The 18,322-nt window shown below is 37.4% G+C and overlaps 1 protein-coding gene across 1 annotated transcript in view; it reads left to right on the top strand.

The window, feature by feature from the left end:
* Positions 1–18,322, top strand: part of YAP1 (Yes-associated protein 1) — an 89,607-nt gene that overhangs the window by 42,802 nt on the left and 28,483 nt on the right. The window contains exons 2-3 of the mRNA XM_010578195.1: positions 4,692–4,807; positions 13,119–13,232. Of these exons, the coding sequence (XP_010576497.1) occupies positions 4,692–4,807; positions 13,119–13,232 (230 nt within the window). The remainder of the gene's footprint in view (positions 1–4,691; positions 4,808–13,118; positions 13,233–18,322) is intronic.

Raw genomic sequence — 18,322 nt, 5'->3', positions numbered from 1 at the left:
TTAAAATTAGGTTAGAAATGGAATCTGACAAATCTTCAGGCATGTGATAGTATTTAATGCCAATAAAGATTTCTTTCAATTAGAAGTTCTGACTGTTAGTAACTGCAGAAATGCGCTTTGTGTGCATAAAATGAGAACATTTTTCTTTAAAGTTGTTCTTGTCAATATGTAAATAATTTGTGTATGATTGTAAAACTTGAGGATGGGTGGGGAGAGGCAGCTTGATTCTCTTCATAATGCATGGCACTTTGAAAGTGCTTTTTGGTGGAGAGTGGGGGGTGGTATGGCTTGGACAGTCACTCTTTTTGATACCAGAATTGACATAAATTTGCTAACACATGTTCAGCATGTTCTGGGTGGTTTAGCTTTTTTCTTCTAAGGCCTGTTACCATAGACCTACATTTATGGTACAGTCTAAGTTGTTTTCCTTAGTTTATACAACATTTGTCTGATTTAATGATGATTGCTTCACCTAGACATAAATGAACAATAATAGATAGTGTCAGATAGCTAGATGTTGGATTTGAGAATTTATTCTATGAAGTAAATGTCTTACATTCCTTGATTGTCCTAGAGATGTTGATTTTAATTCCAAGAATATTTACTCATTTTGTTCTGTGCACACAGTACAGAGCCATGATTCTAGTTTGTGAGTAGGTAGAATTTAAGTTTAATTTGATAGTACTGTACTAAACATAATAGCTGATTTATAGGTTTCATTGATTTGAGATAATTTGCTAATATTTTTAAAAATTTTTGAGGTTGACAGTATTGCTTTATCAAGATATGGCTCAGGGCATAATAGAAGATAATGATTGCAAGGATTGGGGCAGTTGTCATGTAATGCAGCTACTATGGAAAAAATGTGTTTAGTGCAGGGAAAGATAATACAGTGTTGGTGTCGAGTTCTTGTGATGTCCATTTAGACCTTTTCTGTGCTGCTATTGAAAACAGAAGGAAAGATCTTTATCTGTGGAGAACGTGCTGTTTCCATACTTACCTTGATAATGTGAAATACGTAGTGTTTATAGTAAGTTACCCTTGTGCACATGCTGCATATTGAACAAAATGAAGATCTTCCTTCCTGTAGTACTAGGATTTATTTAAACATTTCATCCATTCAAGTGGGGGGTTGCCTGCTTTGTATTCCATAAGTTAATAAGCATGACTTTGGAAGTTGTAGAAAAGAACTGATCTGTTGTGATGTGTTTTGAGTGGCTTCTTAGCGTATATAGTATTCAAAAACTCAAGATATGGAGCAGGTAAGATACATGTAAGGACTGTGGTTTGATGGGTTGAAGACAAAGGTTTTGAGGGAACGTGTGGGAGAAATGGATAGGTAGGTCAGGAGGCGCAGAGCTGAGTGGGAGGGGACAAAGAGTTTACCTTGTTGAACCATCCTTATGGTTAGTATGGTTTTAATGTAAACAGCTTGCTTACTTTGAGAATCAGCTTGCTTATTACTTTGAGACTTTTCTTCTGTGGCTTTTTGCTCTAAGACGACTACTGGTTGGAGTTTAGTTGGTCAAGTAAGGAACATGCTGACTTCTCTCAAGTGATACTCAGCTAGGGAAAAGTTGGAAGCTGCTGTTGCCTAAAATAGTTACCTGTGTTAACAACCCCATATGAACATTAACTATATCCTTAAGCAGTCTGGAGGAATTGATAATGCTGTCTTTATGCTCAGAATTGGAGGTACTTTTAAAATTGCCTTTTCCATAGTCCATTCATCTATTCCATATTCAGATATGTTTGGAAAAACTGGTGAATGTTTTCAGTGTGTTCCTACAGTTAACTGCAAAAATGGTTCTGTAATGCAGTGAGACAACTTTTTTCCTTCTGTTTCTTACTCTACATCTAATAACATATAAAAACAAAGGCTATAAAGTATGTACCTTAGGTAGATATTTTATAAGTTCATAGTGTTACATAGATTTTTATGGGAGTTAAATGGAAATAAATGAATGTGTTCTCATCAGTGCAGTGGTGTTTTCCCAGTTCCTACCATTCCCAGAACTGAGCTGAGCAAATATAACAAATCAGAAATAGAGGGGAGGAGTGGCACATGCTGATACTGTAATTTAAACACATACTCTGTGAAGCATTACTGTGCAGTGTTTTTATGTCTGTATTATCTTTACCTGCTTTTATTGCTTTGCAAAATTGACCAGCAGAAAAGTGAAAAAAGTTCTCCAGTATGAAGGTTTATGTATAGTCCAGTATATACAGAGCACTCTTTACTATGTTGTACCCTGTTTTATAAATAAACTATTGGAAAACATACACAACCAAAGACACAGTGTGCTTAATAGTACCTGTATTAAATGAGCTGTATTGTGGAAACTAAGATGGCAGTGACACCATTTTAATTAACGCTGTAGTAACGGGAGGTTTCCTGTATAGAAGAAAAAACTGGTAGTAGTTGCCACGTGCAGACAAAGTAGAGCTTTGTTTACTATTATATTTTTGTACAAGCAACACTCCTGCCTGTTTTGTGACCCTGCTACAGTGTGTCTGTAACTCTTTAGCGTGGAATTGTTTGTGTGCATGTTTGCTGGAGTAAAATATACATATCTTAAACCAGAACTTTTTTAAAAGCGATTTAGTGATACCTTCTACGTTTGTAACAGAAAGTCCCTTCAATGATTAGAATGTGATAAATAATTCTACATGAGTATTATTTTGGTGACTACTGCCCCATTTTATGATCTTCTGAATTTGTATCTATTCATGGTCACTTGTTTGAAATGATGATGTAGTTATAAAATTTAGTATTTTGGGGAAAAATACCAATTTTTTGAACATCAAAGAACATGTTAAAAACAGTTAATAATTCAGTGGCGCACATTTTTATTAATTGGAATCAAAGTTTTTGTTAGTAAGTTTCTTGGCATAGCAATTAGTTGCTTAGGGCAGGAAGAAAATATTCTGTTTTGTTCGTCCCATTTAACCTATGGTGAGGTCTTAGATTAGCTCTTGGATGTTGTGGTCATGCAAATACATAAAGTTTGGGATTCATCTCTTCTAATGTCACTGTATTTGACCTAGTTACCTTAGGGAGAAAAGGAGAAAATAGGCCTGATTCACCTTCTGTACGTTCATTAAATTGATCAAATGAATTGCATCCTAGCAGTACTTATGTAGGTTCCTTTCTCGTTGGCGCAGAGCGGGGTGACAAAGTCAGCTGTCAGTTTCCACAAAGATGCTAGTGTTGAGGTGACAGATCTGAATTATTTATCCCTTTAGAATGTCTAAAATAATACAGTACCAGCTCCTAAAGTTGAATATGCTTTAAAATAAGAGAAACTGTGGATCGGGAACAGTTGCTGCACAATTACTATTTCATCCCAAAAAGAAGGTGGAAAATTTACAACCTGATTGATAGTTCAGTACAAATACATGTTGATCCACCAAGATACATACACGACACAATGCAAGACATGCGTACAAAGCAGAGGTATGAGTTGGAGTACCTAGTTTTGAACTCAGATCACTGATAGAATTTATATTGCAGATTTAAATGTTGTGGTTTTGCTGAAGTAAATGAATACGGGCATTCCATGTAATCCAGAAAAAAGTAACTGTAAGGATTATTAATGTAAGGAAAGAATGGTACCAAGTTTATGATGCATTGGATTCTAACTGAAAACAATACTATTTGTATATGAATCTTAATTGCTACCAGTTCTAAATGAATCAATAACAAGCTTTGTTGTCAATAGTCAGTGTGTATTAGTAGTTTTATTTTTGTCTGCATGTACTTCTTGGAGCAGTGTTGCTTAATGGCATCAAGATAACGATGTTTGTTATGAATAGCCTGCATTTTGTTATTCATTAGCCAAACATGCTAATCACATACTCAGAAGGTGAAGTAATCATTCATTAAACTTCTGTATTTTCATTGAATTGCATATTTTTGTGAATGACAGTGCTGAATGTACTTTCAGTTTTTTCAAAACAGATAAATCTAAGCTCCCAAAGTTTTGTAAATTAGGTTCTGCAGAGGGCTAGTTGGGTTACTTGACAGTCCAGCTGTCCTCATCTTTTCACATAGAGTTGAAAGGCAGCTGTACATCACTTTCATATTACTGCTCTAGTGTGACTAGTTACTTAAATTACCATGGAGAGATCGTTCACTTGTCAGTGGTGAGGGGGGTAGTCCATCAAATAATATGAGGATGTGGTCTATGGACAGGAAGTTTGGGAACACTAGTGGTTACTCACTAGCTGGTTCTTTACAACTCCCTAGGCACTGAAAATTAACTCAGTCATGCCAAGTTACTGGACTGTGCTTGAGATTCCAAACATAACTGGCTTGGTTTGAAAGCCTCTGAAGTCAGATTTAAAAATGACAAGTAACTAATCAATGAGAAAAGGAAGAGAATGTCTATTTCAAGGGTACAACATCTAGTTACAGTACAACAGTCTAGATCATGATATTCGTGTGGAACCTCATCTCACCATTGCTCTAGCTCTGATAACTACAGCTGTTTGTTGGGGAAGTGGTGGTGGCCAGAGTAAGGGTTTGAAAACCTAACATACTGTGGTGCTTGGAAAGAATCCAAACAGTTCTTGCTTGATTTTGAATGTCACTATTGTTGGCAGGCTTAACCTTTTGTTGTTGAACTTTCTGTGCTAGCAGGTTGTTGTGAAGGCATCACTGTCCTAACTCTTGCTTTGTTTTGTTTTAGTCACATTGATCAAACAACAACATGGCAAGATCCTAGGAAGGCCATGCTTTCCCAGATGAATGTTACAGCTCCCACCAGTCCTTCTGTGCAGCAGAACATCATGAACTCAGCATCAGGTAAGCAAAATTTATATTTATGAAAAAGATTATACACTAGCTATTTTAATTGTGGGGGAGGGAGTCAAATGTCACAATTGTCCTTCTAGTTATCCTGGTTTTAAACTTTAAATTTGTTGATGCCTGATGCACCAAGCAAGAGGCTGATACTTGAGGTAAAAGAATTTGTATAATATATATGATGTCAACAGAAAGTATCCTGTAGTTCTTTGGTTTGTGTTTTTATTTTTTCAAATGGATGATTCAAACATTTAAAGAAGCAGCATTTTTGTCTAATTTCTTCTGACTGAAAATGAAGACCAGAATTGCCATTAAATTAGTGTCAACTTACATTAAAGCTATTGTGCTTCTGCAGTATTCTTCTGCCTTCCCTTGCTCACTTACTAGGCTTGATATACTCCCATTCATTTACATTTCCTACGTTTGTTATGAACATCTCATTTTTCCCTGTCTTCCCTGAATAAATAAAGCAAACACCTGGAAAATCTTGTTTAAAAGCAGCAACGTTTTGGTTTTCCTCTTATTTTCCTATCATTTCCAAAATCCTGTATCATGATGATTATTCCTCTAGCTGAGGAAATCTGGTTATCTTTTCCTGGAATATAGAACTGTTCTTCAGCTAGTCTTGGCGGGGGCGGGGGCGGCCTCACTAGACAGCAGTAAAATGTGCTTGTTCTTGCTATAGAATCTGCTGTGTGATTTCAGAGCTCTCTTGTCCTGATGATGCAGAGAGCCAGCAGATAAATTTGGTTGCATGCTAGTTTGACTGCCACACTCTTCCCTATGCTTTGTCACCTTCTGTCTGTTGCTGAGGTTCATGTTTTATACATTTTTCCACAGACTGATTGTATTTTGTGTATGTCTGCTGTTCCTGTATTTCACAAAGGTTATTCTCTGGTGCTGCTTTTTGTTGTCCGTTTAGACAGCTTTGTTTCATGCTGCAATTCATATACTGCAGACAATACCAAAAGATTAACAGGCGTGACCATACTATGCTGTTCATGACTGAGTATTAGAGGGGAAGCTAATCAAACTTTTTGCTGGCTAGGCCAGGAGGTTGGATTATCCTGAAACAAATGAGAGTCCTGTTGAAGTTCAGGAAGTCATGATTCAGAGCAATTAAGGTCTCAGGCTCTGATGTGAAAATATAGTATCTGTGATTATTTTTTCTGTAAATATATCCCAGGAAACCTGCAGCAATAGAGATGACATGTTTTTTGCAGAGACACTTCTGAAGAACAGAGAATACGAGAAAGGAAACAGTCCCGTTGGTCTATCTTGCCTTTTGGCTTATCTTGCTTGTGCTAAAACTAGATGCTTGCTGTTTGAATATTGACATAAATTCTGTGTTTTAAAATAACTCCTCAAATCTTCTGTTGTTCCAAGAATTGGAAGAGGAAAAAATATTGATAGTGAAGTAGGATTCACTTTATGTACTTTGAAAGAAATGAAGGGTCCTTAGCAAAAAAAAATATAAACTGATTAGTTGTAAGGGAAAAAAATCTAAAAGAGAATCTAGCAATCAGCATTATTTTTAAAAGAAAATAAAAAGTTTACATGTAATTGATAGATGTAAGTGTGTAAGCAAGTGATCCTGCATAGATATTGTTGCTCATGCAATAACGAAGAGTTGAGATGTTTAAGTGGGTTGTCTTATGACTTGAGAAAGCACTTACTCGAATACAAGCTCATTGAACATTTATTTTTAATTTCACAGATGATACTGTATTGGATATGAACTGAAAATCTTGTAAAGTTTGGGATTTTTTTCCCAGTGCTCTGAATTTGATAAAGTGCATGAAGAAATCAAAACTTCTGTGTATATTGAGTTATGTGTTTATGTGGCATTGCTTTTTTTAAGCTTAAATCTGTTAAGGTAGTATGACTTGGAACTGGCTCTTTGGATGCACCTGCTTACCCTTAACTTACTTGCATTTAACAAAAGTCTGTTTTGAATTAAATAATACTGAACCTGCATTTATTGGATATGATTCTGCTTCTGATACCTGATTTGGCAAATCTTTATGTACTAACTTTAAATTATGGCTGTATGTTTCTTTTTACTAAAGTCTCTTATATCTGGTTCTGTTACTTTTTGCTACTGAAGTTCATGGTAACTTAAGCTTCATTGGTGGCCTTGTAAAGAATCTTTGAGAGAGATGGAAAAATCAAGTAACTGTGTACCACGTCAGCACAGTGGAACTTAAATCTGGAGTGCTAACATCATAAATATAAGATTACTTAATATTCTAATTTGGATATTCATCCTCAAGAACTGGGAAATAAAGTTGAGACCTTTAAGACAGAAGTTTCCTGTTATGAAATATTGCTGGCACTGAAACATGCCCTAGTGCTTTGAGAACCTTCCATGAAAGATACTGGGAAAAACCAAGTGTAAGTATTGTGACAGCTGGAGGTCACTGACTTGTAAAAAAATGTCTGAAATGCCACAAGGGAGAATGTTTTCCTTTCTGTACGGTTCATCGTTGTATAGCACTCATTAATTGTAACCCTTAATCAGAAGTTACTGTCCAAGTTTCAGTATATTTAATTACAGACTGCCATAGGAGCTTGTGAGTAAAGTTGCTGTGGTAAAACATGAGAGAGGATTTTTAGGAGCTGTCTTGAAAGCCATTAGAAGCTTTAGCCATTTAGCCTGAATTAGAATTCTAGCCATTAGCTAGAATGAAGAACAGGAAAACAAACTGAAGAGGGAGAGAGAACAGAACTCAGAAAGGTGCTGTCTGCATATTGAAGATAAACCCATTGTCTTTTCTGGATAAATAGGGTAAGCGGAGCTCAGGGAAAATGGGAAGAAAGCAAAACTAGAAGGTGTAGTATGGGTGAAGGCAAGTCAAAAGAGCGTTTAAAATAAAAACAGGGAAGGTATAGTTTAGCATGAGGTTGAGGGTTTTAGGTTGTTTTTCTTAAGAAATCCCACCTCTTGAGGCAGCTAAGACTGGATAATAATCCAGGTATCTTGCTGTAAGTTACATTTCTTTAAAGAAATTCATAGGCATCTGAACCGGGTTTATCTGTTCCTGGCATGATTTTGTGAGTGAACTGGTTTATGAGTGTTAGTTAGCATACAACCTTTACAGAAGGGCATCAGTATGTGAAAAGTGAGAATTTTTTTCCCCATTGTTTTGGTTCTTTGATTTTTTTTTTGTCTTAGTCTTGCTGAACTTAGCTTGCTACATGTAATCAGCTAAAATGTTTTGGGCGATATGTATGCAGAGAAACACAGTGCTCTTTTAGATGGCATTTGTTGGTTAATCTTCTGTGAAATAGGATTGCATTTTCACATTAATAATGGAAAGAAAACAAGCCTGTTACTTCTCAATATGCAATATGTATATAAACATTAGTGTTGACTGTTCTGATTTTGTGTATGTGTGTGTTTCTAACCATTTTTTTCCCTAAAGGTATTACAGGAGAAACTATGTTCTTCTGTCTTGGGTTTAAAAAAAAAAAAAAAAAAAAAAAAGTAATAACAGTACATTGTTCTTCTGAGGAACCTCTCCTATGCATTTCTTACTGAGGTAAAGTTATAAATTTGAAAGTAAACAATGCCTGTTTCTTATACAATTAACAGTTGATATAACAGAAATGGGATAGTAATTGTTTTTACATACTTCCATTCTTCAGATACTTTTACTTCCTGAATCACGCTTTAACAGCACTGCTTTAGCCCCTTCTGCTTGTGCATAGACATTAGATAATTAGCTTTGGAGCAGATTACCTATCTTTGTCCTCTTGTCTTCCCTCTTACATTGCAGTTTTGAATTGGGTTTTCTGGTGAAAGTTTTTAGACCTAGTGTAATTCCATTGCCTCTTAGGGAAAGGCTGTAGTACTATGTTAAAGATTGGCAGGAAAATGGACACTCAGATTCATAACTCTTGAGGGGTTTTCCCCCTTGGGGGGCAGGAGGGTAAGGAGGAATATGGCAATTACTAAAACAAGTTCTAGCTCTTTCCTTAGATTCTTGCTCACTTCAGTTGCAGATTTCTCTTCTATGTTACCAGTCATACTACAAATTCTGCTTTGTGTACAGTCAACACTACATATACTCTGTTGTGAAACTTGAGTTTCTAAGTATCTGCGTGACAGTAATATTCATTTCTTTCGTCATCTGCAAAAAATGCCCCCTTTTTAAGTGTCTTTTTGTAAGTTTTACTGATTTGACAGAATAAAGGTGGACTTCAGGTAAATTTTGTAGACTTTGATATAATTTTAGAAAGTTTTGGAATCACAGTGACAGTGACTGAAGGGAAAAATTTCAGCTTTCACAGAGAAAGATTAGGAAGGTTCTTAGAGATCAGTGTTTGTATTAGGTGAAGGTGATTCCTGCTGTTGAACATAGGTGTTCCAGTTCCTAGGTTGTCTATGTGTATTCTTTTAATATCTAGATACAGATGCTCTCTAATATGCATTAACCTTTTGATAAAATACATCTTTATTTACAATTATTTTACAATTAAATATCAGAAATTGTAGGGACTTGCAAGTTCTACATTATATCCCACCACTGTTTGAGTCTCTACTACATTTTTGCTTTTGTTACTCTTCCTGTTGCTTTCTATCTGCCAGCAGTGAGCTCTACTTTGTGTTCAAGACTCTGCATTTCATGGCAAAAATGGTATATTGAGAAAGTAAAAACTCACCAAAAAATGGAAACATGCACCAAACAGACACATACACAGACTTTTAAAATTACATGTATTTAAGTTACACCATTATATAAATATTTATTTACAGAGGTATGCCTTATCAGTAGTTCTGTAAGGAGCGCTTACATTTGGAAATGGGAATCTAGTTTTTGGATAACCTTGTCTTTGAAAATACCGCAGTAAATGGTGAGTTCCCTAGAAGGGCTGTCTCCCCCTGTGCAAATAATTTCATAGAATTGTAAGCTTATGGTTATGATTGTGTTCAACTGACCTAGGAGGCACCAAACAGAACTAGTAGAAGACCATGCCACAGGGATATTGTTCGTGCTAAATGTTTATGAAGGTTCAAAGGGAGACTGGCAAAGTACTTGAAAGAGAGATCCTTGGGCACCTAGTAAGTAGACAGAATCTGGCACAAAAAATCACCTGAGGTACTTGGAGGCCAAGTGGCTATTCATAGCCACTGTATTTTTTGGGTCAATATGTGTATTCAGTGCTTTATTTAAAAGTTTATAGAGTGTGACAATCACTAAACGTGCTGCTTTCAGCAACAAGTTCTGTCCATCGCCCCAGGCTAGGTGCCTGGGCTAAGTGGACTTGTGGTTAAACCCAGCATGGCTGGTTTTGTACAACGTGGGCTACAGTAACTATGGAAATGTTAGTGAGAAGGTCTGAAAATCAGCAACATAGAGCTTATATAACTTAAGTCATAAGGTAATGCTGGGAATTCTGTTCCTATTGAGTCTTTTTTTGGGGGGAAGGGACATGTAATTGCACAGGAATTCTCCTAGATGCTCTGAGTGAATGTGTCTGCTGTTCTTCACCATGGTTTTCCGTTTTTCCTCTGTTACTTGCCTCTAATACAGACATAGTCAGACAGCCAGTTACAAAATCAGACTTGACAGTCTTCTGGTTTCACAACTGCTCACAAAACCAAACAGGAATTACAGAAAGCAGTACTAATCAATTTTTGAACTACCATTTCAACATGTAGGGGTAACAGCAGAAACACGAGAGCAGTTTACTGGCCAAGGAAGAAAGCAACATCATGATTAATGCCAAGTTTGTAGAGCGAAAAGTTCTGTTTCTGCAGCCATTGATGGCACTTAGCAAGGAAGATTTGCTACCATGACAGCCAGGTGAGCAGACAGACATTTCCTTTCCTGTCCTGTCCACAGCTCTGCATTTTATTTAGAAAAAGAACCTTGCCCAGGTTTGTCTCTAGTAAGCTAGTACTCATCAGATCACTGAATCTCATAAGCAGTATTGTTCCACCAGGTAGGTGGACTGATCAGCTCCTGGCATCCTGCTTCAAAGGCATTTTGTTCTTATTTACTACAAAGGAACACGCTGGACCAGTATACACTTTACTCAATGTTAAGCAGGACTGACACCCCAAGGCTAGTTTTGTTTTTCCTAGAGCCAGCTGGGTTTTTTGGCTTTGCAGTTCAAAAGAGAATTTCTTGCTGAGTTTCATCTCTGAGGGATGTGTGGCTTAGAAGGACTCTGAGGAGAACGGTAGTGAGAAGGTCTGCCCACATGGCCAGTGTGTTGGCTTAGGAGTCAAGGAACATTTTTGGTTCTTCATTGGCTTCTACACTTGGATGATGTGGGGCATATCACTGTGCTTGTGTTGCCCCTGTTTTATAAAATAGCATCTCACTGATTAGCTGGCTGGTCTTTGGGTATGGTAACAAAGTATAGGGTTCTTTGCACTTGAGCTTCCAATTCTGCATCAGAGTCCTGTTACACTGTGAATGTGTTAGGATTCGTGAGTATGTTAGGGTTTATGAATGTTTTGCAGTGTTGTCACTCTTTCTTGTCTGTTCTGTTCATTAGCCTCTGATAAAAGCTGAGGTACTCTTGTTACTTGTATGCAGCATGTAAAGCTTTTGAGCATTAAGGATGGGAAGGAAATGTCCAACCATTAGATCACTGGTTTTCCTCACTCAAAAACCTGTAGCTCTAATGGTGGAATAGTGAGGTTGCTAGAGAAAGGCATTGTTTTCTGAGCCAAAATGAAAGAGTTTAAATTAGAAATGTAGTTTGCAGGGGATCTTCAAAGACCACAGTAAGAAATTCTTGTCCTGGTTATGTCTTGGGATATTACTGGAATGCATTCGAATTATTATTTTACTCTTTTTGACATTGCTCCAAGAACATCTTTTGATATTAAGCAAACAAATCTGTCCTTCCTCTCCTCTCACCCCCCAGCTTTAGACATCGAATTCTTCAACAGGAGCATGACTTTAGGACAAAATGACAGGCAAAGAGTTAATGTAGTTTAAAAATGGATTTAGTAGGTACTTCGGGCATTTATCAGATACAGACACATATTTTTGTGTGTATATCTGAATCTCATGTGTGAAATTATGACGTTTGTGCATATTTAATGTACCTCACATTGTACAGAATGGTCTGTTAGTCCAAGTCTAGCAGCCAGATGGCTTTTGCTAGTGTATTACCATATTATACTGAGGAAGAGTGGAAGGAGAGGTTGAAATACGATGTGGCTTCCTGCAGCAGGTCTTGTTCTAATTTCTTTTACATTCTTAACATTTGTAGTGGATCTTTTGCTATACCATCTTAGGACTGTACTTAAATCTAAAGAAATACAGGCATGATCTTCCTGTATCTAATTTAGATATTTTTAGAAGTCCGTATCTATGTTAGTATAAGAATTCAAAAACATATATTTGTAAAGCATCTGCCAGATAAGATGAGATGAATGTAACTTCAAGAATAGTTTTCAGTCTAAGCAAAATACAGATGAATGTACATGATCATATAGAGGTGGGAGTGAGTGGTTTATGAACTGTATAGCGATGAAAGGTGGTTTTCTCAAGAGTTGCTATTTGGAACATAAGGGAAACACACCTCAAGACTCTGTGTTCAGCCATTGGCTATGGACTCCAGAACACCCTCACCTACCTCCCTTTCACCATTTCCTACATGTAGGTTTCCCTGCCTCTGCCTTCCTGCTCATAGAGGCATAGCACTGTTGTTTGCAGCACTGTGTCTCTATGTCTGCTCCTGGTGTTTTCCTACCTTTGCTTTCTCGTTGTCTGTTTGCCTCCTGTTCTTCAGGTTTGTGTTTTTGCTTGCTTAAGCCTTTAATGCTTTCACAGAAAGTAATGGTATGAGGTAAAGGGAAAATTAGTTTTGTCACTTTTTAAAATTGTTTGTGAAAGATAGAGGAATATTTCAGGATCTCATTAGTGTTACCTTGTTGCTGCTGCTGGTCCTTAATCACTAGATGAACTTTCCCATGAGAGGTAGAATATCTCTATGCTTGTTCTTTTTCCTGGTGCTCATGCTGGTTTCATTCTGGCAGGCTTGACTTATTGCTGGTTTTGTACTATAATGCTATAGCAAAAGGGAGTGTCAAAAGGATATGTAAGGATGCAAACAAATTATAAAATTAAACTCCAAATCCTAAATCAAAATGATAGAAGTGTTTTCTGTTCTTTGATTTCCCACCCACCACTTCCTTGCCCTTATCCCAGAAATGTTAGACATGAGCTTGAAACTCTTCTGTTTCATGTACTGTTATATATGTAAAATGTTGGAATTTTTTTTAGATCAATTTCAGCTGGAGCAAACAAGAGCCCGCCATCAACTCCTTCCTTCTATATTGCAGGCCCACTCCCCGATGGATGGGAACAAGCTATGACCCAGGATGGAGAAATTTACTACATAAACCATAAGAACAAGACCACATCTTGGCTAGACCCAAGGCTTGACCCACGCTTTGGTAAAAGTTCATCTCGCTTCAGAATTTTTGATTCGCTTCAGTTCACTCAGCTTTAATTTTGCAGGCATATTTTGAAAACTTTTTATAGTACGATTAAAATATATTTTAATTTGAATTATAGAGACCTTATTGAAATAATTATTTTTAAAAAAATATAAAAAGGATTAGCATATATCCTTTAGGAGTGTATGTCACCAGAGTTTCTAATGGTAGGGGTTGGTATTTTGCCATATGATCCATACAGTTCCCAAAGTTGGTGGCATTCAGAAATTACTTACCTACAGACAGTTTCAGCCAAGCTCACTCTTCCCTTTAAAATTGCAAAAATTACCACAGAAGAATCTTTTAATTCCCAAACAAATACTTTCCTTTGCACTATCTTAAAGAAGGCATTGTCTAATAATAATTTATGCTGTTTAAATACATTTGAAACGTATACCAGCTTATAATTCCAGCTTGTCACAGTGATGATCATGACAAAACTTTCTGTTATTTGGAGAGAAATGATTAGCTTTGTTTTTTCTACTTTAATAATCTTTTTGTGGGGTAAAGACTATGTAATATTGGAAATAGAAATAGTAACTTAAATTAGGGAGCACAAGGTCTAGATGTAAAAATTCAACAAAATAGAACTGATAACTCATTTTTTGTAATGTTCTTGATCTATATGAAGAGCAGAGCTGCAAACATTTCAATAAAATATTGGCACTGATGACTATGAATAGCAATAGCATATATTATTAAGAGATGCTAAACTAGTTTCTCAGATTGTCCAAGTGGTTGTTCTGATGCATTTAAGGGGGTATTACAACTTTAGGCTTTGTATAAAGCCATGACCTGTGTGTGTAAGCTTTATTAGCTGTATTAATTTGCCCTTGATTTGTTTTCCCAATAACTTACTATTTTCAACTTCTTTGGATTTTAGTTATTTTTCCAGAGCCATGGAAAAAACAGTAGGGGTAAAAAAAAAGAAGAGATCATTGTGGTTTTCAGGCTTTAGTTTTGGACTCGGTGCAACTAAATGAAAACAGTGTGCAGATCACTGAGTAGGTCAGGCTGAGGGGATACAAAGCCTTTGAAGCTTTACAGGGGTTGACCTAACAACAACTGTGGGCCCCTTTTGGGAGAGGCATTAACTCCATGAATGCCGTATAAACACAGAGCTACAAAACTCAACAGTCACTGTTCTGTTTTGTTTTTCTGAAATGGCTGTTAGAAATTTCAGCATTTTTGTTTTGTAGGCTTGAGTGCTTACTTTAGACATCCGTTTGGTCTTATGGAGAACATCAGATTGTCACACTTTGTTTATAAACTGCTCGCCAATTTGTAGACAGGTTGAACCACTGTGCAACTTGAGCCCAAAGGTGGGGCTCAAGGTATATTGAAGGTTGTCAGCTTTGGCAAATGTCCATGCTGGCTTTAACACCAGCCAGAGTTGCAGACCTGTTTGTGTGTTGCATGAGGAGTGTGTGGGTAATTTGTAACTTCACAATTACTTAATATGTGAATAAGGCTGAGAAGGAAGCGGTTATTTTGAAAATCAATGTTGCCTTTTGCTGTTAAAAGAGGCAGGTCAATTATATTTACTTAAGTAATCTTGCAGGGTATGTGTTTTTCTTTTCTTTGTATCACATAATAGTTTCCAATGATGAGCTGGAATTAAAAAGGAGTGTGGAAAAGGCTTTAATTGACAGAGGTTGTGAGTGAGATGAATCTTGTTTCTCAGAACTATTTTGTACTCCTGTAAATGCTATGGTCTAACTGTAAGGGCAAAAGCTACTCGTCTTGTGCATACTGAAACTCCATCAAACGTTAAGGCTGCACAGTTAAACTGAAAGAAGTTAGAAATGTCCAAAAGACTGCATAAGGGTTTCTTGCTGCATAGCTTCCCTTTTTGGGCCCACAGCATATGTGTATCCCAGACAGGCTTGAGTACATGCCAAGGCTCTTTATTTTGTGGTCGGACTTTTAATCTGTTCCAGACCTTTTCAGTCAAAGAGCTCAAGTGTAACTGAAAGGGGCAGGAAAGGAAAAAAAAAGCATGTGGGCTCTTCTGATCTAGAGTGACGGCAAATAGAGACAAGCTGCTAGCTGCTGTTGAGCTTGAAGGAGTTTTCCTTGAAATCTTAAGTTGTACGCATTGTATTATGGTTTGTTTTTATCATTTGAGCCAAGAAAATACAAAATCTTGTTCCTGTTGCTTTCTCGCTTCTGGCCTCCTTAAGTCGCTCCAGTAAAGAAGAAAAAAATCTGTTTGACAGAGCTAACTTACTGAGCCTTGCATTTATTTATCATGTGGAGATCCTCAACAAGTATGTGCTGTGACCCTAAATAGCATGTGAATGACTCAGAAGTTTACCTTTCTGTGCTTAATATAGGTTGAAAATCCTGTTGGTTTTTTCCCCCCTGAGGATCACCATACTCTTTTCTATCGCTGTTTTAATATAAGGGCTTGGTTTTCACTATTTTTTGACTGCTCAGAAGCAATCCTAGGTGAATTCATCTTTGTAATGTTGAAGCTTTTGATTATTACAGTGATATAAATGTTGATTGAAGATGGAGAAATTCATTTCTTCCTTGATACTGCCACTTTCACCAATCTGAAGAACCATTGAAAACAATAAAGCAATTGAATGGTATGTGCAAACATACTCTTCTGTTCCAGTATTCAGAAACAGAAGGTTTGAAGAGTCTTTGCCCTTATTGCTTCTGAATGCCTAGCTTCCAGGGAGACAGCCCTTATATCTCTGTATATTCCTCATCAGATAGAAACTTTGCATTCATCTTTATTTTCTCTAGTAGGTGTGCATATATATCTATTTATTTATTTATTTAAGTAGTGCTGGGAATTTTCCATTAATGTGGCTAGAAAAGAGAGAAGGAAGGAGGATCAGTTTGAAGAAATTGTTTTAGGCAGACACACCTACTGACTTACTTGGTAAGGGAAACTTGGGTATTGCATTCATGCTTTTAAACAGAAAATTAAAAGATGCAGTTAATATGGAGTCTTTCCTGGAGCAGGCTTTTAAGACTAATGTATCAGATAAGAGTCCCTGTCAGAATACCTGGCTGTGGAGTAGGCCAAGTCTAAAACCTGAGTGCTCCAAACCCGAGTTGAAGAGAAGAACTTTGTTCCAAGACTCAGATCTAACATCTTTGAAGTGGGCTTGAGGTCTTCAGCTACACCACTTAAACAGCAGTGAAGTCTTGTTGTGGCTCAGATGTTGATCCTCCAAGTCTACATATTTGACTTTAGAACAGTTTTGCGTTAGGAGAATTCACAAACTTCAAAAATGTAGAAAAGAACCAAGTGTGAAAGGAGGATCTTCTCATGCCAAGCACAGGCAATCATAAAAGATGACATGGGATCAAAGGAATGGGGATGGGGGTGGTTCTTAGGCCTGTGTCAGCAGGATTCTTGTCTAGTGGAGCATCTGGTAGAAACATGCTGTCCTACCTTCTCAGTGCCTTTGCAGGCCTTGTAGAAGGGGCTTCAAATTACTCTTTTTAGAAGGTTATTTCTTTAAGGTGGTTGGACTGCCAGGTTGACCTTGTGTTTTGGACTGTTTTGTCTTTTACTAGCTTCTGCTATTGTCCATTAGTCATTCTTCACAGATCCTACTGTTTTTCTTAAGCCTTCCAGATAAGTTAGTATGTTTTCTTGATAGTCAAAGAATATCTGAGTAGGAAACAGGTCAGCTGTGCATTCCGAGTGGCTGGAGTTGGTGAAGTAGAAGAACATCTGCTTTTTCTATAAAATTAAATTTCCTAGAACCAGTTGAAGTTTGGAATCATTCAGCTTTATTGCTACAAGTTTCCAAGAACGGGCTTTTGTATCGAATACCATTAAAGGGATTTTAACTGTTATTTAAGTTTGCAGATGATAGGACTTGTTTTTGAAATGCAACTTAAAATAATTTGCCCTTTGAGGATACTTAATTTGTTAAATTCTAAGATGCGATGGTGAACTCAAAGTGGGAAAATACCAGAAACTGGCAGTTGATTTCTGTGTCTGTATTGGGTTAATGTAAGTCTTGTGTTTAAACAATAGTACTCCATTAGCGTAGTCAGACAAGTCTGTCTGCAGGAATTGGAATAAAACAAGATACTGTTTCAGTTTTCTTGTTATTTTATTCCAGACTTCAGTTTTATAGGTTTGTTACTAGAGATCATACCAGTGTTACACACACCCAGTCTTTTTCCTTCTGTTCTTTTAAATGTTGGAGCTGCCATACAGGGTATGAAGCAAAAGATGTGACCTCAGATTTAAATCATTGCCACAACTTTTTTTATCACTCCCACTTAGAGATTTTGTTAATGTTTTTTGAAGTTCTGTATCAATTTTGGATGAGGGGGAAGGCAAGGCAAGACAGTGTTTAATATCATTATGGAAGGTGCCACAGGGGCTCTGTGTACAGTAGCTGCTGGAGCTACGCAAGTAGGAGAAGGAATAAAAGCGATGATAAAAGCAAACCTCATGAAGTTCAACAAGGCCAAGTGCCAGGTCCTGCACATGGGTCGGGGCAATCACAAGCACAAATACAGGCTGGGCGATCAGTAGATTGAGAGCAGCCCTGAGGAGAGGGACTTGGGGGTGTTGGTTGATGAAAAGATCAACATGACCTGGCAATGTGCGCTTGTAGCCCAGAAAGCCAGCCATATCCTGGGCTGCATCAAAAGAAGTGTGACCAGCAGGTCGAGGGAGGTGATTCTGCCCCTCTACTCCGCTCTGGTGAGACCCCACCTTGGGGTACTATGTTCGGCTCTGGGGCCTCCAACATAAGAAGGACATGGACCTGTAAAAGAGTTGGGGTTGTTCAGCCTGGAGAAGAGGAGGCTCCAAGAAAACCTTTCTGCAGCCTTTCAATATATAAAGGGGGCTTAATAAGAAAGACGGAAAGACGTTTTTTACCAAGGCCTGTAGTGACAAGAGAAGCAGCAATGGTTTTAAACTGAAAGAGGGTAGATTTAGATTGGACATAAGGAAGAAATATTTTATGATGAGGTTGGTGAGACGCTGGAACAGGTTGCCCAGAGAAGTTGTGGATGCCCCATCCCTGGAAGTGTTCAAGGCCAGGTTGGATGGGGCT

Source organism: Haliaeetus leucocephalus, unplaced genomic scaffold (genome assembly GCF_000737465.1).
Source record: "Haliaeetus leucocephalus isolate CR32 unplaced genomic scaffold, Haliaeetus_leucocephalus-4.0 Scaffold616, whole genome shotgun sequence".
NCBI lineage: Eukaryota > Metazoa > Chordata > Aves > Accipitriformes > Accipitridae > Haliaeetus > Haliaeetus leucocephalus.
Note: the sequence above shows the minus strand (reverse complement) of the source record. Positions and strands in the feature narration are given on the sequence as shown.